Source organism: Amblyomma maculatum, chromosome 5 (assembly GCF_055883805.1).
Source record: "Amblyomma maculatum isolate TAMU_Amacu chromosome 5, ASM5588380v1, whole genome shotgun sequence".
In the NCBI taxonomy this organism is placed as follows: domain Eukaryota; kingdom Metazoa; phylum Arthropoda; class Arachnida; order Ixodida; family Ixodidae; genus Amblyomma; species Amblyomma maculatum.
In genome coordinates, this window is record NC_139348.1 from 120,716,067 (window position 1) to 120,741,539 (window position 25,473).

Below are 25,473 nucleotides of genomic sequence, written 5' to 3' on the forward strand. Positions count from 1 at the left end.
CACGTGCACGTGAGTGCAGCTAGCACTGGGTCCCATTTAATGGCGGCCCACCAAATTTTATTCGTCTATTTCAATCCTTACGAATGACAACACTACAGAGGTTCTATCCCTGTCCAACGATCAAACCCCTTCTCCTCTTCTCTTCTCCAAGCACACGCTCCACTTTCTTGCGATTTTTGTGGCGGGCAGCTCATGCCATCCGTCTGATGTTACTGATCCCCCACCATGAACAAGGCTGTCTCGGCACGCGAATATGGCGGGGGGCTCTTCCGATTAAATCGTGATATGCCACGATAGCCCGTGGAGTCCTGAAGTCAGCGCTCATTTCCTTTCAAACAGATTGACCCTTTTCACGGGTATTTCGATATGATACTTCGGTTCTCAAAGGATAGGAAGCGGCAGATCATACCTGTCTGTTAAAGGAATGTCACACGAAGTTAAATTATGTTGCACGCAAATTGCCAAATTCAGATGCAGTCAAAATTTGAGGAAACATTTGACCATATTTGCGGATGGCCTCTTAACCTAAGAGGGCACCGCAGATTTTTTCATTGTCAAATCATGTTGGACACTACATTTGGTAAAGGTCGGACCATGTCAATTTTGAGGCTCCAGTCTGCCAAATGTTCCAAATGGCCATCTCATTTCGGGAGTCATCACAGAGTTGGACTTATCTAATAACTAATACCGCAATTAGTAGTTGCCAATTTATTCCATATATCGATCTTATTGGTATGTGGACTCTTGTGGAAATATTCTGCACACAGGTACCTTCCACCCGATGAGTGTATTAATATCCAATCATTAAAAGCAACTGTATATATTAAACGAATCCGATTTGCGGCGGCCCCTCGAATATTTCGAGGAGGTGAACAGGTAGATGCTAATGACTCCCAACGCCAACAAAAGTTCAAAGCACGCGGGCCATCTGCAGCGGAAATGCGTCTACCAGTTTCTCAACAAAGCGGCTGAATCAACTAGCTGAGCTGTAGCGACTCCCCCGCGGACTGTGCTGTATCAAAGCAGCGGTCCCGGTCGCGTATTTGGCTTTACTTGGGGCGGTGGCTCCGCGAGAGAGAAAACAGCAGAAGAGCCGAAGAAAGCGGGCTGTTCCGACTAGCATCTACCCCCCCCCCCCCCCTCCCGGAGGCTGCGCAAGCTTGAGGGAGCCGAACGGCCTAGCGATTCGCGGCCCATGCTTTTTCAATGGGGGTCATGGCCGCGGCACTATCTTGAGAGAGCCTAGCTGTCCAGCGATGATGATGATGATGATATTATTATTATTATTATTATTATTATTATTATTATTATTATTATTATTATTATTATTATTATTATTATTATTATTATTAGTGATGCTACTCATTGATTGCTTACTTTCCGTGATACTTTTCGTCTGTTTCATTTCATGTATTATTTATTTCTTTTGTGTTCTCTCTGTGTGTGTAAACATGTTTGTGCATTTTCAATTTTGTTTCTTTTTTGTTTTGTTTGTGCTGCAGCACGAAGACCACATGGTTGTTCCTGCGCACAATAAATAATGATTGATTGATTGATTATTATTAAGGATATTTCGATATCGCTTTCCTTGCTCAACTTCCTCCTCTCGCTCCACCAAGAGTACCCCACTGAACCTTCCTCGTGTCAGAGTAGATATACTTTTTCTGTACAAACTCCTTTATGGCCACATTATGTGCCCTCAGCTCTTAGAGTGCATCCTTCTGCGCGTTCCGCGAAAGAGCGTCAAGTTTTTCCGTTTCTTCATTCCCATTCCCCTCTTGACAGAATGCAGATGTTTAAATCTTTGTCTTCACCTTGACGTCCTCCAAAACTCGCTCTATTCATTTACATTGGACGATTCTAAACTGTATTTATCACATATAACTTCCCCTTTCTAGCCTAAGTATTTTATTTTATTTACTTCACGTTTTGCTTTTTTTCCTGTTCAGTGCTGCTTAAAGTATCTTGTACTGCTTTTTATCCGTTTCTTATTTATATTTTAACTTTAAAGTTTATTTATGAATCTTACTGTCCCGCGTTCAATTCTATTTCTTTATTGTATTTCTCTGTATTTCCAGCCTGTGTTTTAAAGTACCACGCACTTGTTTCGCCTGAAATGGTTTATTTTATGTATATTTCTATTACTATAATCAATGTCAGTTGTTGTTTCTCTATATTTTTTTTCGTGATATATGTGTTCTACAGTTCTCTGACTGTGTATATACAACATGCTTCTCATTGATTTCCGTCACCCTTTTCATCTGTTTCATTTCATGTGTTATTTGTTTCTTTTGTGTTCTATCTGTTTGTGCAAAACGTGTGTGCATTTTCTTTTTGTGTGTGTGTGTGTGCTGCAGCACGAAGACCACATGGTTGTTCCTGCGCACAATAAATATTGATTTATTGATTATTTTTAGTAGTAGTACTAGTAATAATAATATTTGGTTCACAGGAAGGGAAAGGCGCAGTATCTGTCACACTTCTTTCTCTGGACACCTGAACCGCTTGCGCTGCCTCTGGGGGCGGTAGATGCTAGTCGGAACAGCCCGCTTTCTTCGTGTCTTCTGTCGTTTTCTCTATTGCGGAGCCACCTCCCCGAGCAAACCCAAATACGCGTCCCAGTCCGCGCATATACAATCCCGCTCACTATAAAGAGCGCGACTATCCGATCATAATCATTATTGCGAAAGTGACGCTGGGACAGTGAAAATGCATGCGGAGCCAAGGGAGGGTCGCGCCGGCAGGTTGAGTTGCGCTTAGGAGGATCCGGGTCGGTGTTGCCCTTACACCAGCTGTCACTAGGACGTGGTCATACTTCCAACACTTATATCCTCGCCCAGGATGCCCGATCTGTAAAAACGAAAATGTCGAGGCCGACATCCACCACTTGCTGTGGGGCTGCCCAGCACTCAAGCCAACACGAATTCGGCACCTGAGCATAGCTGGCCTTTCAGCAACCAATCCTGCCTCATACGTCACTTGGACGCAGGGACCTCATCATCGCTCACTTCTGGACTTCATAAAATCAGCCAACCTTCTTCCATTCATTTAATCATTTATTCATCCTTCATCTCATAACCTACTGATGCCGTGAGGCAATAAATACCGACTAAAAAAAAAAAAACCTTTATTCATAAGGATGACCTGAGGCCTAGAAGGGAAGGGAATGGGTTAGTTGAGGAGGTTGAGGGCGCCAGACACCGACATGAAGTCTAGCAGAGCATTAAGCTTGCGCTTGGCGTTGGTATTGGGGGCTGTCCAGTCTTCGTAACTCTGAATGTGGTGAGCAGATGTGCAGCGTGCGCGGAGGCCAGCCGTGCCAGGACAGGTCCAGACCAAGTGCTGCAGGTCAACGGAGTCAGCAGGGCAGTTGGCGCCGAACCAAGATCAGCTGCCCCATTGACTCAGGATGTCCGGTGTGTACGCTGCACCGGCTCGCGCCTTGTGGGTTAGAACTTGGGCAGGTGCGCGTGACGATTTTCTGCTTTCGGCTGGCTCGTCTAGGCGGCGCTGACCCTCAGATTTTTGGGACACCAATCTGGTTACCGTAATCTGGTGTCCACCCGTTACAAAGGAACTAGCTAACACTATCATCATCATCATTTTTGGTCTGGGCGCTCTCTCTACTTCTGTCCGCACATACCGTGTGCGGCAGCAACGCTCAGGCTTTCGCATTTATGGGTTCTGCAGTGCTCTCGGCATTTTTCCGACTGCAATTGGCTGATTACTTCTCCTTACACACTTTTTAACTATTTCCACTCGTTTGTGCACGCAAATCCTGCTCTTTCCTGCTAGTTCCCTGTCAAACATCTCAATTTCCCGCCACCAGAAGTCAGACCTACGTCACCGGAAGTCGAGTACCACGTGACCCCCTTCGGACGGCGACATCTTTTCCGGCTATTTCGACGTATGATTGAATTTCCCATATTTTTGATGCAATCATTCTTTTCTTTATGAACTTCTTCGTTCGAACGTAATCGTGCGCGCAAATTCGTGATGACGCAAAACCGTAAACACAGCCATACAGCCAGACATAGAAAACACAATCCTGTTAAAACGCCGTGCTACTGCAAGATATTTCGTGATTAACCGAATGAAGCCATTTGTATATTTTTTTACCTGTTCTATATTTCTACAGTTAATAAATTCTCTGTCTGCTTTAGAGGCGACGCAGTCACGTGACTGTGTAGCCTTATTTCGGGGGCAATAGCGAATTCTAGCTCACTATAGCGTGGGAAATTTCCCCTACTATATGTTGCGAGCCAGGCTGACCAAGAGCAGTGGCACTTAGTTCAATTTATTTGTAGAGAAAGTGACTTGCGTTTGAATTAATGGTCTTTATTATGCACATATTTCTGTGAAGCTTGGCCGGACTAAGTAGTACAGTGCTAATTATTCAAAATGCAAATTATAGGATCAGAATTTAACTTTCATCGTATTCCAATCAGTTATTGGATAGAGCAAGCCTAGATAATGCACCGTCGAGGTCCAATCGAAACTCAGGATCAGACTCCAAGTCACCCCAACAAAACCCACTGCTCGGTCTTGCAAAGCAAGAATTCCGGATCGCAAATTAAAATAGGTCAAATTTATATGTACTACAACCAAAAAGATTAGGAAGATCATTCTCTGACTACACTGGTTAGATTTTTTTTTTTAAGATACCCATTCTTTGCAGCCGCTTTAGGAGTTAGGAGTACCCAGCGAAGTTAACATTGGCACCTGAACCTGTTTCATCTGAATTTGAGGACAGGCCCACATCAGATATTTTTTACTCTTGCATACAAAATGGGAATAGGGAATAGAATAATGTGGTTTCAAGCTTGCGGGCGAGGAGGATGTCATTAGCGCCAAGCAGACTGCAGATGTTTGGCACGTGCTTTACACGCCGTCTCTATGGGGGCCCCCGTTTGCCATAACTGTTCTGGATGTGCAATGCTTGGCCAGCACGAAGAAGGCCAATCGAAAGTGGTCCTTTTGTTCCCAAAATTTAGCAGAATGTTTTGGGGGCAACAGCAGCCACACCGTGACATGTATTACACAGTTAATGCACGTAGTGAAACAACGTACTACTGCAGTCAAACAACGTACTACTGCATAAATATACCTTTTATTGCATAAAGAACAGCAAGACTAGCAGGCATGATCAATAGAGCACACCAGACTGATTGTCGTACACAATATCCATGTAGCGGAATTGTGTACTGAAATACACCGTGTCGGCTTAATACGATTCCCTTCAGCAGTGGTCTGTGAGAACAGTTATGTGAGCTTCTTGGTAGAAAAGCACTGTGTTATGCTTGCCAGTGAGAACCCTGCAGAGAAGAAAAAGTGAGACAGCCCACCATAGACATGAAAGGAGCTGGTAAGGCACCCTCTTATGAAGCAAAATACTGCACCAAGGCTGCCTCGTCACAGTCTCACTGATTGTCGCCTCGGTTTTGTACATGATTCATGCATCCCTTCTTTGCGCGAGTGCAAATTGTACCATGTCAGTGCAAAGATCTTGTTCAATAGGAAATCTCACGAGACCACACGAGCAAAGTGCTGAGCCCACAGTTAAAGTATCCTTACTTTGTGCGCCTATCCTTGATAGTAAGTAGACTGCGGTTAGTTAAAAGCTCCTCCATGCACAGCACGGAGGACTTAGCTGTGTTCAGTCAGTTTTTGCTAACAAATAAGTCATAAACTAGATAACGAACAGCACAGCTGTCAACAAAGGCACAGGGGGAAAGCAATGTCGGCGCACTTTTCCAACACAGACTGACGGCTCTCAACTTGCGCCAGTACCAAGTACGAACTCTGCAATGGTAAAAACAGAATGCGAAATTGGCAAGATGCCCTCTACAACAAGTAACACACCAGTCTTTTCAGATGGGCACAACAAATATAACCATTTGAGCCTCACAAGTAGGGGACAGATTGTTGAAGAACAGATTATATAGTACCACCTGGAAAAGCCCCTGCATAAAAGCCATACCACTGGCACAGCGTAAAAGGCACACATTTTTCATTTCGATTTCTAGCGCTGGATTATCAGCATAAATAAAGCAGAATCTCGACGATATGAATGCAGCTGATGCAAATTCATTAAATTGCTTAGCTGGAGAGCATGGCGCATCATGTTCAGAGTTTTGGATCTTAAGAGCATTCTCCTATGCCATTACGAATGATACCAACACCTAGTCAACATCATTATCGCCAGACATGCTGTATGTAATGTCAGCACTCCAGCATAGGCCATATAGACAAATAAAGCCCATCAACTATAAACATATCCGCATGAATGTATCTGCCATGCTTCTGCATATACATTTTGTTTTGGATAAAATATTTTGGATAACACAAATTTTTCTGCAACACACCGAGATTCACATCAGCAAGATTCTACTCTAAACTTAATTCTCTTGTGTTTAGGAATTAGAACGTAAACAAACATGGCAGAAGTTAAAGTTTAGAGTTACAGAGGTATGATGAGTAGTACTTCTGCGAGCATCATACAAAACGAGATATAGCTATAAACACAGGTATGTACAGTATGGTCTACTGTTAAAAGAAACATGCTATTCCATGGCCTATGAGCTTTGCGAAGCGCTGCAGCCAGCAACTAGGTGGCCCTACATTTATACATGGGAAGAGCAGGCGGTGCCCCTTACTATGCCTAAGCATTGACACATTATTTGCCATCCGCTCACGTGGCAGCCATGCGGTTGCATGTTCGTCTTAACAGTGGACTGTACTGTATGTTAGCTACATAAAACGGGGATTTGAGCAACCCAGGGAACTATAAAACAACAAAAACACAAAACAAATTATTAACAGAACGCAGCTTCCATGGTTCACAAGTATAGGCCTTTCCATTGGGCGAGGAGGAGGTCAAAACACCTCCTCTCTGGACTGTTGCAAAACAGTTCCGCTGCTGCTTCCACAGTGTTGACGTCAGGTGCAAACAACAGCCCAGCTGTCACAGCGTACCCAATTTCATGGCCAGCAATGCAGAGTGAAAATTATGGTACAAAAATGCAACGAAGTTATCATTGCAACGACCATACGACCCAAACCTGGTTTCGCAAATGACAGTTCTGTTAAATTTTGGAGGTTAGCAAAAACGGACCAATTTCCCACAAACCGTAAATCACTGAGCACAAATCTTTTTCATTTGCCAGAATTTGCCGTGCAATAAAATAAGCCATAGCTCTCGCTGGCGACATAAAATTCCATCACAACGAATGATAGGCTCGATAAAAACAGATGCCCAATCGTGTAGACCATTTCATAACTGTCTTGCTGCCCCAGGCTTAGTGAAGGTACTATGTACATATTTACAATGCAACAAACAACATGATCACAATGCAGGGTTTCAAGAAAAACAAACAACAAACAAAAAAGAGGCCCTGTATAGGAAACTAAAGAGCGTTTGATGACTAGGTGGTCCCCCTTGAGCTTCACTGCAGAGGGTAGCTAGCACATTCACCCTTAAAACAGGGCAAGCACTTCAGCCACAGAAGACATTAAAAAGTGGGGCCAGCATATAGGTCCAAAAATGGTCCCAGAATGGTCCAAGAATAGTTCAACAGACATCTCGGTGGTCCAATAATAGCTACACATATCATGCGACAAGGTGACAAATTACACATGATTCAAGATGTCGAATTCAGAAAACAACGAAGCAAAAAAAGAAGAGAGAGCAAGGAAACACTGACAAAAAGCGCAAACTGCTAATGAGCTGCATCTAAAAAAAAAGAAGCTGCGAAAAAGTCTGCACAAAACCCCCAGCTTACAGGTACTGAGAACTGAAGGTACGGAGCAGCATTGCTAACAGAAACTGCTGTGTCCACCACAAAGGAAATTCGTCGGCACAAGCCACGGGATCCTTACGATATCTGCACGCACAAACTTCAAAAATCACCCAGAACGTTCTTGAAAAAAGCTGCATGTAAAAAGAGCTATATTGGTCTGCCACACGAACCAATATAGTTTTCGTGGACCACTCTGCGTGTTTGCGTACCCAAACATAAAGGCAGCCCTTCGTGGGTTTTGAACCTCTGCAAGCACGAACTGCTTGTGGCATTTTAAGCCCACAAGACCTTGCACACCTTAAAGCACACTGAACACAGCTGAGCTTGACGGAACACTCAACATTCATCCTTGGAGCCCGACGAGCAACACACGAAGACCCGCACCAAAACGCCGAAGGCAGGTACCGAAGCGCCGGCTGCCAGACAGGCCCATCGCACGTCCAGTTCCTTAACTCAGGTGTATCCCTAGTGTATAAACAGGTGTATACCTGGTCCTCGTGATAGGAAAAAAAGAAATGGTCGCTCGAGGTATTGCAGAATGTTCAGCTACGTAGAGGCTGACAGTGTCTTAGGAATCGGTGGCATTCAGAGGCGCCGAGTTAGAGGCCGGGTCGCCCCAGGCTCCCTGAGGAGAGTGCTCAGACGTCGAGCCGTTGCCAAGCGCCGCGGATGCGCCTTTCCACTGCGACACGCAGTCTATGACGCCAGAAAACGGAAGGAAAGAACAGAAGAGTTTTCAAGTAAATAATATAGGAAGGTACCACGCAAAAAAGGAAAGCTTTACCAACTACTACCTCCACGTGGAATATTAACCGAGAATTAGATAACTTTAGCACCCCACTAATCTAGATATACGACAGCTTACAGTTTGATGAAATTCAGTGGGGAAACAGACTGAAAACATAAATTCTGCATTTATACTATGCAGTAAAACTCTTATTAACTTTCCTAAATTATCATCAGCAACTGAAAAAATAACATTCCGATATCTCCTGTAAACTCAGTTACAAATACATTATTTGTACATGCATATCCTTGGTATTCCATATTTTTCTCTTCTCTTGATACGAGCCTAAATGTATTCTCTACAGTGAATTTTTTCTAGAAAAAATACTTATCAGCTCAACGTGCGGTATGTGCATTGCTATTTCTGCAAAAAGCTGCACAGTAAGGATAACGCCACAACCGTTAATTTGCCGTACGTCCCTTGCCATGACGATATGAAAACGTCGAGGAAACAAAAAAACAACAATATTAAAGAACTAAGTAGTTACTAGAGATAACAGCACGCAGGCTACCCAAAGGAAGACTACCCACATGCACTCTCCAGTAAAGACTACAACTGCATGCTGCATCATGTTCATGCTATGAAGCTAACTATAAATCTAATTGCACTAACCAGAACTTGCCTTTAATATGTCAATGCTGAATCTGCAGCGTCAAAAAAAGAAGAAACACTGCTGTTGACATTAACAATGCAGCGCTTCCTATTAAGAGCTTTTTTTTCTACCTTTTTTTTTTACACCAGAAAAGCAGAACCGAGATGCTCCCAAAATCTCAAACCAGGCAAACAGTCTGCCTATTTTCTTTAACAGCATACTTCTTTAAAAGAAGAAAGTGCTTTTTTTTCCTGCTATACACTACTAATTTATTAACATAGCTCAAAAAATTATATTAACTTCAAATTATTTTATATTAAGGAAACAACAGGAGCATTAAAATGCATTTCGATTAAAAACACGACCCTGAACTGCTATCAAGAATGACCTTTCTATATAAACGTTTCAAAAAAGTGAAAAAAAAAAAAAAAAATATTTATTCCTGCTTTTCAAATTTAGTGCTGTGACCTCTGTTGTCTCACAAGGAAACTGCAAGTAAAGCTTTTCACACAAACGAACTGTATGGCCGAAGACACCGCCCTGTTACCCTGAAGCCAAGGTGCCTTTTCAATCACAAACTCTAGTCTGTTTTTTCCGGGAATAACAAAACCTCCCACAAGATCACTGCGAACCCAAATCAATCAACAGAAAGCAAATAATGTATATCAATTTTTTCATAACATGAACCATATTAGATTTGGATTTAAATGCACAGTGGGCACCAGGCACCATGAAGAAAAAAAAAAATCTGACCTTCTTTTTGATACAAGAGATATATATAACAAAAAACAGCGAGAAAACACATTGAGGTTCTCTTCGTCATTAAGTTAATCAGCTTTACCTAACATGCACCCCCAACCAGCCAAAGCATCCCAAGCCAACGTGCATAGCCCATGCCTCTTCCTCTACCTCCATGCAAACTCAGCATCCGACCAGGCGTGCTCTTCAATACGCAAAGCGTCCTTACAAGCTCCCAGCGTTCCAATCTTTGTGCCTTTCGTGTAGCCGTGACGACGACCGGCTACTCTGGCCTCCACAAACTGCGAGCGTCACGCTCTCGCGGGAAGGCAGGCAGCCATGGAGGCTACGGTTTCACTCTTATCGCCGCTGCAATCATCATCATCATCAGAGCTAGATGCCTCCTCCTCGCCTCCACACCTCTGTGCCCGCAAGAGAGCTGGATTGGCGTCACAGCAGCGAGATGCTGAAAGCACAACAAGCGCACCCGAGCCAGCAACATTGCTCAGAAGCGAGAGCACGGGGAAAAAAAGAATGCAAAAGCTGACAGCAAGCAGAAATGCAACCCAGACAATCTCCCAGTATATTATATATATATATATATATATATACTCTGACAGTTGTCTCAAAGACCAGGTTTCCTTTTTTTTTTTTTCGTTTTTTTTTTTCTCCATGATCCAAGGTATTGGTCACGTCACTGCTAACACTGCATCAGTAGAAGCTTTTGTTTTTCGTTTTTCGTATTTTTTACTTTACAATGCCACTCTTGCACATCTATGCAGTGCAACTTACTTCCCTCCCTATTCCCAGTGGCCTAGGAAATTATGAACAACGGTCGATAACTGCGCACATATTTATGAGCGCAACTTTGAAATTCTTCGGATCATTTAATGCGAAGTAAAAACGCCTCGAAAGCTCTCGCTGAATCTTTAGTTACACAGTGGTAACCATCCTGATTTTTTTAGTTAATGTTCATTTTTCGTTTTCGTTTTTCGTTAAGCTTCGCTCTGTACAGTAGTACGATCCCAATTTGCATGCCGCATGCACACAAGTGGGCTGCCCTAGTCCTTCTCTCTACCATAAACAAGAGCATAAATTCAGCTCGAAAAAAAAAAAAAAAAAATTTCGGCCAGCGAAATTTTTCAACTGTCGACACAAACCTTCTTCTAAGCTTTTTTTCTAAGCTCGCTAAACATTTTGCTGCACATTTTTTTATATTTTTATTTTATTTTTTATTTTATTTTTTTCAGTAAGCAAGCAGTGTGAGGCTAGCATGCAGATGCTGGGGTAGCACAAACGGCAGCACACAGGAGGCTTGGTGAAATCCGTGTAGTTTTTGCACAAAACAGGCGTATAATGTGCTGCCATACGAAGACTGTGCCTGAATTGGGAGACTCACCAGAGATGAGAGAATCGAGCTCCTTATCAGACTTGCAAGTGTGGAAATCAGTGGGGCCAGCCCCTTGCAAAGCGTCGGCCACAGATGGCTGCATTGAGAGAAAGGCAACATACACTCGAAACATGGTACAAAAAGAAAATTATCTACACACAATGAATTCTACCAATTGGGTTATAAAAAGAAAAATACTTTGAGCCTAGCAATTCCCGCTCGAATTGCTAGGCTGTCCAAGTCACCCAATGTTCGTCGAAAGTAAAAATTGATTCCATGATCTCCGACTCTGCTAATGTCTTTCCGGCAGCAAGAGAAACATTTACTTCCAAGGAAATCAGAAAACTATACTTTAAATACTCCCCACCAATCAATTCATGCTCATCTTGTCTACACTCAAAAAGGACTGGATGATTCTGAGTAACAAGAGAGCTGTGGTGTAGTTTACAACCAGATATTCTGGTGATGAATATTTTCACATGCCGCACTTTGCCTGCTGAATTGGTTTGCTGTGGCAATCCCTACAATTCATCTTTTAATCCTTTTCTAGCTTACAAAAGCTCAGTTTATTTTTTTTTTGCAGTAGAAGCAGTCCATTGTTAGTTGGTCATGTACCGAACCATGTGAGCTTCAATATACCCTCTGCATCCCTTTAGGCTTGGTTTGTCCCAAAGTGACTCAGGCTATGAGAGACGCCATAGTGGAGGGCTCCGAAAATTTCAACCACCTGGGAACGCCTTTTAACGAGCACTGAGATCGCACAACACACGGGCACCTTGCTTTTCACCTCGATCGAAAAGCAACCGCCGCAGTCAGAATTCGATCCTGCATCCTAGGGCACAGTAGTAGAGTGGCCTAACCGCTGCGACACCCCGGCGGGGTAAAAAAAAAAAAAAAAGTATACTGGATTTTTCAGTAGGATATAGTGTTCTGTGCAATTTTAATTTAATATTATTTATGAATATCATGTGAATTCTGAAATAAACAACACTAACAGCGTTTGTTATTTTTAGTATTTTCCACTTTTTTTTCCAGTTATCAGATATTCGATCCCCCATATTCGTATTAGATTTTTATTCGAAATTATCAATATTCGTACACCCCTACAGAAAATAAAATGAGTCGCTACTTTCCGATGACACGGCCCCAGTTAAAATCCTCCTATTTTTGTGGAAATGCAGCGCAACGTACAATACAAAACCAACAAACCTTGAGATTAATGTAGATCAATGTTGCCTGCTGCTTCGCAAAGTTGTCGCTGAGACTCTTGAAAGCCTGTAAATGTAAGAAGACATGAATTGTAAGACTATTCACTAAGCTCCAAGCATGGATACTAATGCGGTACCATGAAAACTGCGTTAGTAAAATATAAAATTACAGCGGTCAATCTTTTCACAAGAGCGGACATTACCTGTGAAAGAGTAGACTTTGTGACATTACTGTATTTACTAACATAATGCTCGCCCCCCCAATATTGGGCATAAAAAATCCGATTTTTTTTTCCTCGCATAATCATCGCACCACCAATATTACCACCGTGAGAGTCGTCTGCTAATAGTAACAAGCGACATCTTTGGAGCGCTACTTTAGCTGGCCTCGTGTGCACGTGCTACCAGGCGGCAATAGCATGCTCGGGTATATTATCATCATCGCTTATGGTCTTTTTTTTTCTTTTAACCTCCATGATGCTCATAGTCGCCATTTTGCGAGGTGTCTCCACGTCTCGTCATTGTTCCTTCCCGTCCGTGTTACTTGCTTTGTTCCATCGTCTACCTTGTTCTTGGTGCCTCACTGCGGTGGGGTGGTAAGCAAGTTATACAGCTGCTCTTAAGGTGAAAGCTTTCGACTACGGGCTACAGCATAGCAACCGCGCTGCTATCAGGCTCTTCGGCGTCAACGAGTTCTACGTAGTGCGCTACTGAAGACAGCGACTGCAGTGTCGATACGGACTCTGATCAAGTCTCTGATCGAGAGTAGAACTGCATGGTCTGCTGTAAGCATTATACCACGGAACGCGGGGAGTGATGATGAGGCTGCGTGCGGTAAATAAAGTGCTTTAGCAATTTGTGCTTTTGGCGACACTGTACTTTTATAACAAGGGTAAGTTCTGCTAGAAAGTAATGTTATGGTTATATTTACAATAGCTGACCTAAGAATCTCGATTCGCACCTATTTAAATTTGCTTTTAGCACTCCAAAACATTTGCTCAAAATTTTCCCCGCATAATTATCGCACTCCCCAACTTAGCATCAATTTTCCACAAAAAAAAGTGCGAGAATTATCAGGGTAAATACGGTACTTCGTGACATGACAGTGCATGCAAGCAGCGTTGTAATGTGGGCGTCTTCCAGTGTCTGTTAATGCCATTATTTTGCAGGCTAGCTTGACCGAGAAACCACATTATTTTTACAAACAAAGGTTATTGCTCTTTGACTACCTGGGATTTATATTAAAGGGAAGAACCAGTGTGCGTGCACAAATTTTGCCATTACTATACTTCTAAGTGAAGGCTGAAAACATTTCTTGGACATTATCTGCCCAGAGATACTGTTATTCAGACGAAACAAAAGGTGCAGTTTTGCCATACACTTATTAGGCAATCATCAAATGAATGCGGATAACACATTCCCATTCATACTCGAGCAAATCGTACACGCTAAAACCTGCCATTTCTGCAGTATAGTCGACGGTTGATTTTTCGGACACCTGATTTTTCCAACATGCTTGATTATTCAAACTTTTTCCCGGCACCAGGCAATGCCATATAAAGTCAATGTATTACGCTTCTCAAAATTTCGGACACTCTAACAAGGGCTATTCAATTTTTCGGACATTCCAAGCATCAGCCAGGCCAACTGCCACACATCTTATGCACCGCCGCCGCCATCTTGTTTGTTTACTTTTTCGTCGGGCGTCGACTGTACTGCCTATCATTGACATCGATATGGGACCAAAATATCGCAAAGTAAAGCATTTCATTTGCTTTAAAACATCCCATATTGAAAACTAAGAAATCCTTTTACAATGTTTGCCCTCCAAAAAGAAAGAACAATGAGCTTACAATGCTAGTCGTGTAGTCAACGACGTTAATGTGGACGCCGTCATAGACGATAAATTGTGGCGAGCCGTCCTTGCTCTCGGGAAGAGCCTTGGCAATCTTATTTGTGGCGTACATCGAGGACGGGTACAGCACAGTCCGGTCAGGCGACACGAGAACATATGGAATTCCGGAGATTGTCTGGAAACAGAAATGCAAATATGTCACAGGCAGAAAGCAGTTTCAAATGCAGCCATGCCACCAGTATACATTGCATTGCGGAATGGTTCAGAGAAGACCAGCCCTCAACCTTCATGAGAAAAACTAGATACTATCAGCTAGACTGATCGTGTGCCTCCACTAAGATCCAGAAACAACTTCGCGATTGCCAGCTGGTCTATGCCTCATGAACTGTTGTAGGCGGCACATGCAGTGGGTGCACACAGCCCGCATTACTGACTCCGTGATCATTATTGCACTGTACGCATAGGGGGCAGCTTGAGGCAGCGTGTGGAGATTGCAGACGTTGTGATCGCGCAGGCATGCAGCCCACACGCCGCCGACGCCGCGATCGCCTCTTACGCCGTATGCAGCGCAACCGGCGAGCTGTGGCTTTGCGGCCATAAATCAAGCTTCTCGCCCGTAAAGGCATCGGCATAAATGCCGTTCCATGCTTCTGCACATTGATTTTTGTTCGTTTTGACGATACGAATTGCCGGATGATATAAATTAAAACGGAGATACGAATTTTCTCGCGACCCCGTGTGATTCGTATCACCGAGATTCTACTGCAGCTCTTGTGTTCAAAGTAATACAAGTTTTCTTATTTTTATGTAAGCAAGAACTCAGTAGCAACTTATTTGCAAGCATCCTTAACTCCTGTATATCTAGAAGAGGCACAAACTGGATTACAATCAGCAAAGTGTCTGCATTCTCTACCCACCTGAAGAAATTCCCTTTAGACGTCGGCAAACACCAAGACGCTCACATGCGTATGGTACCAATACTTCTGAGTCACAACCTCAAGATTAGTTCTCTCTTAGATTACCTCTGGATTAGGTTACCATTCTCATTTGCTAGGAAAGAACTCCTACTGCCAAACACAGTACTTGTTGAAATGCAAATTTCCATACGTACGATGCGTGCGATCCGACAAGTGGTAACCAAATGCGAAAAGTACCTGTTTCTTGGTAACCTTGATTCGTGGCCTGGCATGCTCATACATCAGCAGGGCGAGAGAAATCACAACGCCAACGATGATGCCATACTGAAAAGGGAACAAAAGTACCAAGTGATCTGTGGCTGAGCTGTTCTAGACACTCCTCAAACAGAATGAACACTGGCTGCATAACATTCCTCATGAGCAGCAAGTCTTCGCCCTTCGCCACCAATGACGCTGCTGATAAGATACGGCCATTTAATCCAAGCACACGTAACTGGCAAATATCAGAATGCATTCTCGCTTGCCTCCATGCAATACCAAAATATATCAGCAACATATTCGCTGCAGACCAATCGCATTACACATCATTAGAATATTCACATGTAAGCAGCATCAAAGCAAGCACAATCCAAGGAGAGTTATCACTTCAAGAAAATTAAGAAAGGAAATATTACAATTATAACGCTACCTCACACTATTCAAGCCAACTATAGCCAAGGGCTTGCAAGTCGGCTTGTTCTAGCAACTTATGAGCCCAACGGTGAAGCTTGCCATCAGTATCTTCAGCAGCGGGGTAACAAAGTCGCGTTATGTTCGTACCTTGGTTCTAAACATAATGCGAGGTGCAGTCTGAAACCGACAATCTGAGCCAAAACAACTCGCGTTGCATTTGCATAAATATGGTACCTTTTTCACAGTTACCGTCAGCTCACTTTCACCGTTAGCCAATGCACGTGGAGTAGCCAAGATCCCTTCATTTCCAAGTGGAACGATCATCATATGCATAATGCATAATGGGACGATTTTCAGAATCTCGAGCTCTGGCACTACTGTGCTATTAACAGAGCTTTCTGCATGCGCCTACTCAAATGCAGTATTTTTTTATTTATTTATTTATTAATTTATTTGTTTATTTATTTATTTATTCAGGTACCTACAGCACCCTAACAGGGGCATTAGTTAGTGTAGGGGGGAAACAGTGCAAAGTAGTACAGGTGGCACAATTTTCACAAAAATATAAGTAGAGCCTATCTTTCACCCACCATTGACATATATATTCAGGCCTACCGAGACATATCCGTTAAAAAAACAGTATAGAATATCCACTTCACAAATGGGAGTAAAACATCTTACTTTGGTTCTCTTCATTTCTTTTCATAAATTTTAATACTGACAAAATATATTCAGCGCTTAGCTTCGGCTTCAAAGCAAGGTCCCTGAAATCACTCTCGTCTGACGCAAGAATGTATATCTACAGTAAATCAATAATACATCACATACCTCCAGTCCAAGGACGAAGGACACGATGAAAGTTGCTGCAAACGGTAGCAAGTCCACTCCTGCATGAAATAAAAAATAAAAACAGGCAAGATCTATATTAGCTGAACGGCAGCTCATCGCTCTGCGCACTTTTCTAAAATCAAACGAACCACTTTTTAGGTCCCAATGATATCACTTTTAAATAATTTAATACATGCATAGGGTACATCACACATTAAGGAAACGCTAATATCTCTGTCACACTGGATTTCAAACATGATTGAAGTGTACGATGCTACGATAAAGTTTTTCAACAATTCAAACTTGGTTCTCAGTCGGTGTCCCTGTGAAAGCGCGGAAGTTTCGATTCAACTTTTTTCGTCACCAACACACTTTCACCAGGCTTGTGAGAAGACTCGGCCGAAGCGGTCGCAGCGTTAACTGACGAACTTGTCAATGTCTTCTATGTGTGCATTGACAGTAGAGCAGAGTGCCGAGATTATTTATAAATGATATTTTTTTTGTACAAGCAGCCCAAGTGCACTGAAACTGTTCTGTCATGCATTCGAATCAATTTACCCAATAATATCCGCGTGTCTATTTGGTTAATTTTCTCTTCGTTTGAAGCTCAGTAAGAGTGATGGCATTTTTACCAGCTTTCGACTGTGCTCAAAAACCTCAAGCACACTTGGGAATCACAACTGAGCCAATACAGGACGAGGTTTGATTGAGTCTGAAATTGGCCATGTAACAACCTCCCACTCTGCATCAAATTCAATAAGCGTCGACCCAATGCGGATTACAAGCGCCGTGCAACAGGGGTATTAGATTAGTGCTCAAGCTCCTATCACTGTGACAGGGGTAATAGATTAGTAGATTAGTAGTTAAGCTCCAATTATTGCTTGGGTTAAGTGGCCTTAAGAATGGACTGTATAAAATCCACTGCTGCATGAAGGAATAGCTCAAACGTAAAAGTTATTTCCACTTGCGGAATTGCCCTGCACCATGTAAACAGGATTGCTTAAAAATGTGAACAGCCTGGTGACCACTTGCAAGTGAGCGCACCAAGAGAGGTGGACTCACGGTTGGTGTGCCACATGGCCGGCACGTCCTGGTAGTGCACCATGAAGATGACGGCCGTGATGATGATGGCCGACAGGGAGGCCTTGGGAATGTACTTGAAGTAGGGGGCCATGAACACCAGGGCCATTATCACAATGGCACCTACACACACATCCGGAGAGACAGTCAGGTCGATGCCTCGGGTTATGGTTTATGATATAGAACCAGGTTTGCTGCATCGCGCGCGGCTATCACTAGTTCTACATAAAATGTCACAGCCTCTCCCAAGGCCTGAAATTTAAACAGTCCAGTAATAGCTGGAAGCGGTCACGCCGAAACAACTTTTATCTGCCAAAGGTACACCCCGGCTGTGGGGAGTACTACCGTATGAGGCTCAGCCTTAAACCCAGCACAGCCTGCACTATTTAGAAAGGTACAGTTGATAGTTATATGCCATACAGCATAATTCTACAGTATTGGTTAACAAGATACCTTCATGGCACCATGATAACCACATCGGTTAAAACTGCACCGTCTGAAACAACCAAAACAGGGTAGAAGAGATATATGCAGGACGAATGCTAAAATGCACAAGCAAGATTAAATGACAAAACATGTTTACACACAAGCTTGAAAACCTACGATTAAGTGAACAACATGTACGGGATGTCCAACCCCAAGAAGGGGTCTGCACAGGCTTTTAACAGTATGCTACTTATTACTGCATGTGAGGCTTCTTTTTAATCCAATTTCAAACAACTATGAATTTGTAAAGAACATCCATGATGGCATTTTTTTTTTTTCTGGTAGTATAGACCACAGAGCAGGCCACAAGCTATAATAATCTCTGTCTTTTAACATATCCTTTTATAAATCCACTTCTAAACAGCACACACTTCCTAGCTGCAGACATCGACAAATTTTCACGATAAGGTTTCAGACAAAGGAGTGACACAGACAGAAAAACACACAGCGCAGTACACACGTCTCCTTCCTCAATCACTCTCTTGTCTGTCAATGTTTAAACCCCAGCATGTTTATTTGCAGCTCGGTGAATGTACCCACCTGTGAAGACTCCACCCATGGGGGTACGGACTCCACTGTTGTTGTTTATAGCCGTCCTGGAAAAGAACAGGTGCACGTTACGTGGGCAGAGATACCCTGCGGCAGCAGACAAACAGTAGCCAAAGCAGGTCGCAGCAAAGACGGAAAGCTTCCGCAAGCAAACGCCCAAGCAATACTGTTTGCAGCCTCTCCCCTAGACTATCCGCAGATAAAAATTCTGGCAAAGAGAGCGTCTACTGTGAAAGTTACCTCGAAAAACTTCCCGTTCCAGGGTATGCACTCACAAAGGAACCCATCAGGTTGCAGATGCCTGCACAAAGAGAAATTGAAGAGTCATCACGAAATTCAACAATAGTACAGTTTAGTACGCAGTATAGTATACGAGGCCATCATCATCGTCAGCTGGACTGTAACCACTGCAGGAGAAAGGCCTCCCTCGTATTACTGCAATTGACCCGGTCCTGTGCTAGCTGCATCCACTTGACCCCTGCAAACTTCTTAACCTCATCCGCCCACCTAATTTTCTGCCGCCCTCTGCTATGCTTACCTTCCCTTGGAATCCAGTTTGTTAACCTAAGCAACCATCGGGTATTCTCTAGTCGAACTACATGCCCTTCCCATGTCCATTTTGTTTTCTTGATTTCCACTACAATGTCATTAACTCTAGTCACTTCTGGCATGAAATATAATAAATATAATATAATATAATATAATATAATATAATATAATATAATATAATATAATATAATATAATATAATATAATATAATATAATATAATATAATATAATAAATATAATATAATATAATATATAATATAATATTCCAAACTGACTTAGGCTAGGAGGGAAAGGTGTAGTGGAGGATTCGAAATTTCGACCAGTTTTTCGGCACGCACTGATAACCCACAACGCACGGGTGCTTTTTACATTCTGCTTATAATTGAGAAGTCGTCGCCGCAGCACCTTGACTATGTTTTGCCCACTACTGAAGCACAAAACAATGTTTGAAACAGAGGCGAGAAATTATTGGCAACAAAGAGGAATTTTACTGCCATTCCTGGCACACTTACAGAAATACTTTACTATAGTATGCAAAACACAAGAGATGGGTAAGTTTGTGATACAGCCTGGTCTTTTCATGAGTCTCACAACATTTAGATTCACATACATATTTTGCATACATGTTCATATACATATTTACAACTTACATATACTTCAAAAGCAACACATTACAAAGCTGCTACACTGTCACTTACATAATAACCACTACCATAAATACAGCAAATCCTGATGTACCCTACACCTTATGATTACTCCCCTAAAACAAAAGGTTCTGCTCGCTTTCAGATCACTTCCCATTCAAGCAACTTATTCATGGCCCACATGACAGTGCCACAATAAAGAAGTAACAACCATACTGTTATCATAACAAGCTACCTGTGCAACTTATCAAAGTCATCTTAACAAGAACCACAAAACGATAGTCTGCAAATCTTGTTAAGTGCAAAAACAAAGAAACAAGATACTTGAGGAATGGTGTGGGAATACAGTAACAGATTAGAGGAACCCTATGTACATACCGATGGCAAGCATCTCCTGCGTCGAATCGAGGCTTTTTCCTTTCGCTGAAGAAGAAAAGGAATAGACGTGTCAACTCGTAGGCCAGCATTTCAACAAAGCTCTGCTTTTTAAGACTAGCAAAAGGCTAGGGAAGTTCATGTTAGGGTAGAAACACCAGGATGACACAAACGAAGACATGACAGGCGTCGGCTTTAAACTCATGGTTTTATTCAAACAAGTAAGGAATTTTATGAATGGCGTAATTAGGATGTCATCCAGCCACGGTCACAAAGTGGTCCCCAATGCTATCGCAGTGCAATAGATTGCTTTCTAACGCACGTGGCATTGAGATTCGTCAATAATAAGGAAGGGTTTCCCCGTCTCTCTAACAGTTTTACTAAGTACTGCTTAGGAAGAAGACTTCTCTGTCGCCAAGAGTAAGGTCACATTTGTGCCCTAGACAATGTAGGTTAAAATTTACAAGACAGCAAACGCCACATCTCCTGAACATTTCTTGCGATCTCTCTCTCAAGTATTACTCGTTCAAGCACTGTCACAGGAGCCTGGAATCTCACACACTATGCTTTTCTCCCACAAACGAAGTATGACTGTGAGCCATGCAGGCAGTCATGTTTTTTGCTAGTCATCTACTTCTTAGATGAATTAAACAGCCTCGCATTTGACGCATTGAAGAATTCATGCTTTCAAGCAATCGGAGCACCACTTACCGAACGCCTTGGCGATGGCCACCGATTCCAAGATCGAGAGCAGAGCTATGATGGGGATGCCTGCACCAAGTGACTAAGAAGGAACAGAAAAAAAGAAACAAGGAAACATTTGCACGCTTTTATAAAGCAGCAGCAGACGACACTTATACAGCAGCAGCAGATGACACTTTACAAGACTGCATGCACCGAAAACAAGAAAATAAGTGACAATGACTTTGCAATTTCAGAGCAGTACAACTGAGAAATTTAACTGCTCAGTTTGACATTAGAAAATAAGACAGTTACCAGACACACTGAGATACTCTAGGTTTGACTTAAACTGGCTTATTTGGCCGACCGGGGTTGCAAAACGTGACTGCTCTCTCTCACAAATAAATGTGCGCTAAGGCTAAGAACTGAGGCCGCTTTGCAGATAGGCATTCCAACAAGAGTATAATTTTAGAACGGCATTAAGCATATTTAAGACGACTAGTAGAGGTGTGCAAATATTGAAATTTTTGAATGTGAAAGGAATATGAATATAGAAAAAAAAATGCCTTCGAATATTGAATATTTATTTATTGAAAAAAAAAAATGAAACAGTAAATAGCAAGCACTGTTTGTCTTGTTTATTTCAGGGCTCATCAGTCAGTCAGTTCAGTCGTTCAGTTGTGTCCGACTCTTCGTAACCCTATGGACCATTTCACGCCACGCTTTCCGGTCTCTCACTATCTTCCTAACATCACATAACTTCATCTGCAGTGCCTCGAGGATGCCATCTAACCATCGCGTTCGCTGCCTACCCCTTCTCCGGCGACCCTCAACCTTTCCCAACATCAAATCTTTCTCCAGCGACTCCTCTCTTCTCATCAGATGACCAAAGTAGCCGAGTTTTAACTTTAGAATTTGACCCTCCAATGAGCAGTCAGGGTTTATGGTCGACAATATCGACTGATTTGATCTTCTGGCAGTCCAAGGAACTCTCAAGAGTCTTCGCCAGCACCACAATTCAAACGCGTCAATTCTTCGGCGGTCAGCCTTTTTCACAGTCCAACTCTCGCATCCATACATCACAACTGGAAAGACCATAGCACGAGTTATACGGATCTTGGTTGGCAGACTAATGTCTCTGCTCTTTACTAGGCGGTCAAGGCTAACCATTGCTCTCTTTCCCAGAAGCAGGCGTCTCCTAATTTCATGGCTGCAGTCTCCTTCCGAGGTAATCTTGGAGCCCAAGAGAAAATCTGTCACAGCTTCCACTTCTTGTCCATTGATGCTCCAGGACTTGATAGGGCAAGACGCCATGATCTTTGTCTTTTTGATGTTCAGTTTAAGCCCAAACTTCTCACTCTCTTCTTGTACGCGCATCAGAAGTCTCTTGAGTTCCACTTCACTTTCTGCCATTAAAGTATCATCCGCACATCTAAGGTTGTTGATACGTTTTCCAGCAATCTTCACTCCATATGAAGACTCGTCCAAACCGGCCTTCCTCATGATGCACTCTGCATATAGGTTAAATAGACAGGGCGACAGTATGCAGCCTTGCCTCACTCCTTTCTCAATCGGAAACCAATCGGTAAGACCATGCCCAGTTCTGACTGTGGCCTCTTGTCCTTGATACAGGTTCCTGAGGAGACAGATGAGGTGAATTGGAACTCCCATCTCTTGGAGAGCTTGCCACAATCTGCTGTGATCTACGCAGTCAAACGCTTTCGCATAATCAATAAAGCAGAAGTAGATGGGTTTCTGAAACTCTCTTGCTTTTTCCATGATCCAGCGGAGGTTGGCAATTTGGTCTCTGGTTCCTCTGCCCTTGCGAAACCCAGCTTGCACGTCCGGAAGCTCCCGATCCACATACTGCTGCAGCCTACCTTGGAGGATTTTCAACATCACCTTGCTAGCATGCGAAATAAGTGCGATCGTGCGGTAGTTGGAACAATCTTTGGCACTGCCTTTCTTTGGAATGGGGATGTAAACTGACCTCCTCCAATCCTGTGGCCACTGCAGGGTTGTCCAAATCTTCTGACATAATGTATGCAGAATGCTAACAGCGTCATGGTTGAGGTTTTGAAGCAACTCAGCTGGAAAGCCATCACTTCCGCTGGCTTTCTTCTTAGCAAGACTGGCTAAGGCCCATTCAACTTCACTCTTCAGGACGCCCAGCTCGAGATCAGTAATCACAACAGTCTTATGTTGGGTTTGCACATTCGGGTCCTTCTTGTACAGTTCTTCTGTGTATTCCTGCCACCTCTTCTTTATCTCTGAGGCTTCAGTGAGGTCCTTGCCTCGTTTGTCCTTTATCACACCCAGCTTAGCACAGAAGCTTCCTTTGATATCTTTGATTGTCTTGTACAGAGCTCTTGTGTTCCTTAATTGGCTGTTGTCCTCAACTGCTTGGCACTGTATGTTCAGGAAGGCATTCTTATCTCTCCTTGCTATTTTCTGAAAATCCGCATTGAGAACCTTGTATCTTTCTCTTTCCCCCATAACTTTTGCCATCCTCCTTTCCTCAGCTATTTGCAAAGCCTCTTCAGATAACCAGTTTGCTTTCTTGCATTTCTTTTGCTTTGGAACTACCTTAGTAGCAACTTCTTGTATTATATCACGAACATCAGTCCACATCTCTTCGGACTCTCTGTCTTCTAGATCTAATTCTTGAAATCGATTGCTCACTTCCATAGCATATTCTAATGGAATTTGATCCAGATCATACCTCATACTTAAGGGCTCATACTTATTTGCAAATAAACTCAAATCAGAATTTTGTAGAAGTGTATACAATATGGAAAAAAAAAAACAGTATAAATTTTATACAGCATTCTGCAAACCAATTTTTCTGTACAGGAAGGACATGCATGAAAACTGGATGGAGCTTTCGTATCACTGCTGAATACGGCAAACTCTCGTTCATTCAGCCTCCAAGGAACATGAAAAAATGTCCATCGAATGCGCCTGAAAAGATGCTCAAAAACATTTGCATCACCGCAAGTTTACCTGATGAATACCTGCACAATGGTTGTCTGCATTTGAGGTGAAACCGAAATTAGAGCAAATTTGTGTTGGACTAAATTTTTTCTATCAAGCCAGGTCTAGTTTGCATTCACTATCAGCTCTTCGAACCCTTTCAACAGCTGTCAGCCCTTGCCAACATTTAGTCAGTCCTCCATCAATTCTCTGTCCAGGTTCTATCCCCCATACAACGTCAGCCCTTTCACTATCAAAATGGTTGTCCTAACTACACCCTGGTGCAGAGCAAAGACCTCTCCCGTGAATCTCCAGTTAATCCAAGGGGGTCTAACATGGCCCCACAAGCAACAACTAAAGCGACCGTGAGAAATTGCTCCTCACCCTCATAATGTCCACGAAATTCATGTGAACAGTTGCGTTCTTTCCCTCATCAAAGACATCCGCGGTGAAGTTGGGCAGCTTGAATGGCGGCATGCCGCCTTTGACTTCGTCCGTCAGCGCAAAGGGGTTCATGTTGTTGTTGAGCAGAATGGCCGCAATCACGGCACACACCAGGACGGCAATGGCATTACGCGCTGCAAAAAAGTAGCAGTTACAAAACTTAGGATTCGCATTTAGAGTTCATATTTGGCTAACAGATATCGTTCAACAAATAAATTCGCTTCCAAAGAAGTCAACTTCAGCTGCTTTCCATTTAAACAACCTCTCACTACTGAGCTGGATGTCGGCTTTACTTGTTTTGCAGCCCACCACTCGAACGCTCAAAACTGTACCAGACAAAAAACAGTGAACCCAAAAAGAACAGTTTAGCTTATCTGATACAAATTGTAACAAAAAATAAACAAATGGCATCGTTTCCCTTTCTCATTTCACGTATATACTGATTTTTATTCAAAGAACCTCAGTAGCCAGTCCACTGGTATATACTTATTAAAAGGAAGCATGACACGCGCCTTCATAACGATACATTCTTGGGTAACAATGTCTTGATGCTGCTAACCCTACCATGGTTACCAACTTCACTTTAGCACGGATGGACAGCCTCGATACTCAGCCATGCCAAATCAAAATCTGTGGGAGTGTTTCTTAAACTGCATTTAAAGAAACGGATGCCTTGCAGCTTTCTCCAATGATAGCGCTCTGTTTTCGTGAGTACCAAAACATGCTGATTACAGAGATCTTTTGTCATACTGCAGAAGTAATGCTTGCAGCACTCTTTACTCTAGCATATGTTTCACCAGTCTCTCTAAAGCAAAGAGTACACCCACCATCAGAGGTTTATGAAACATGAACTGTGGCAAGAAATGTAAACGTAACTTCCTTTACATCCAGAGCACACTGTTGAAC

The 25,473-nt window shown here is 42.8% G+C and overlaps 1 protein-coding gene across 9 annotated transcripts in view; it reads right to left on the reverse strand.

The window, feature by feature from the left end:
- Nucleotides 1-5,091: 5,091 nt before the first annotated feature.
- Nucleotides 5,092-25,473, reverse strand: part of LOC146189346 (sodium-independent sulfate anion transporter-like) — a 141,753-nt gene continuing 121,371 nt past the window's right edge. For 6 of the 9 annotated variants that reach the window (XM_084604198.1, XM_084604196.1, XM_084604193.1 and 3 more), the window contains exons 8-20: nt 24,508-24,701; nt 21,181-21,253; nt 20,473-20,517; nt 19,142-19,202; nt 18,893-18,948; nt 17,849-17,989; nt 16,787-16,845; nt 15,524-15,610; nt 14,368-14,544; nt 12,516-12,581; nt 11,316-11,403; nt 10,146-10,382; nt 5,092-8,495 (exon numbers count right to left, since the gene is read on the reverse strand). In XM_084604198.1, the coding sequence (XP_084460324.1) occupies nt 10,228-10,382; nt 11,316-11,403; nt 12,516-12,581; nt 14,368-14,544; nt 15,524-15,610; nt 16,787-16,845; nt 17,849-17,989; nt 18,893-18,948; nt 19,142-19,202; nt 20,473-20,517; nt 21,181-21,253; nt 24,508-24,701 (1,202 nt within the window). In that variant the 3' untranslated portion in view covers nt 5,092-8,495; nt 10,146-10,227. The remainder of the gene's footprint in view (nt 8,496-10,145; nt 10,383-11,315; nt 11,404-12,515; nt 12,582-14,367; nt 14,545-15,523; nt 15,611-16,786; nt 16,846-17,848; nt 17,990-18,892; nt 18,949-19,141; nt 19,203-20,472; nt 20,518-21,180; nt 21,254-24,507; nt 24,702-25,473) is intronic. The other 3 variants (XM_084604195.1, XM_084604202.1, XM_084604197.1) reach the window with 3 other exon arrangements.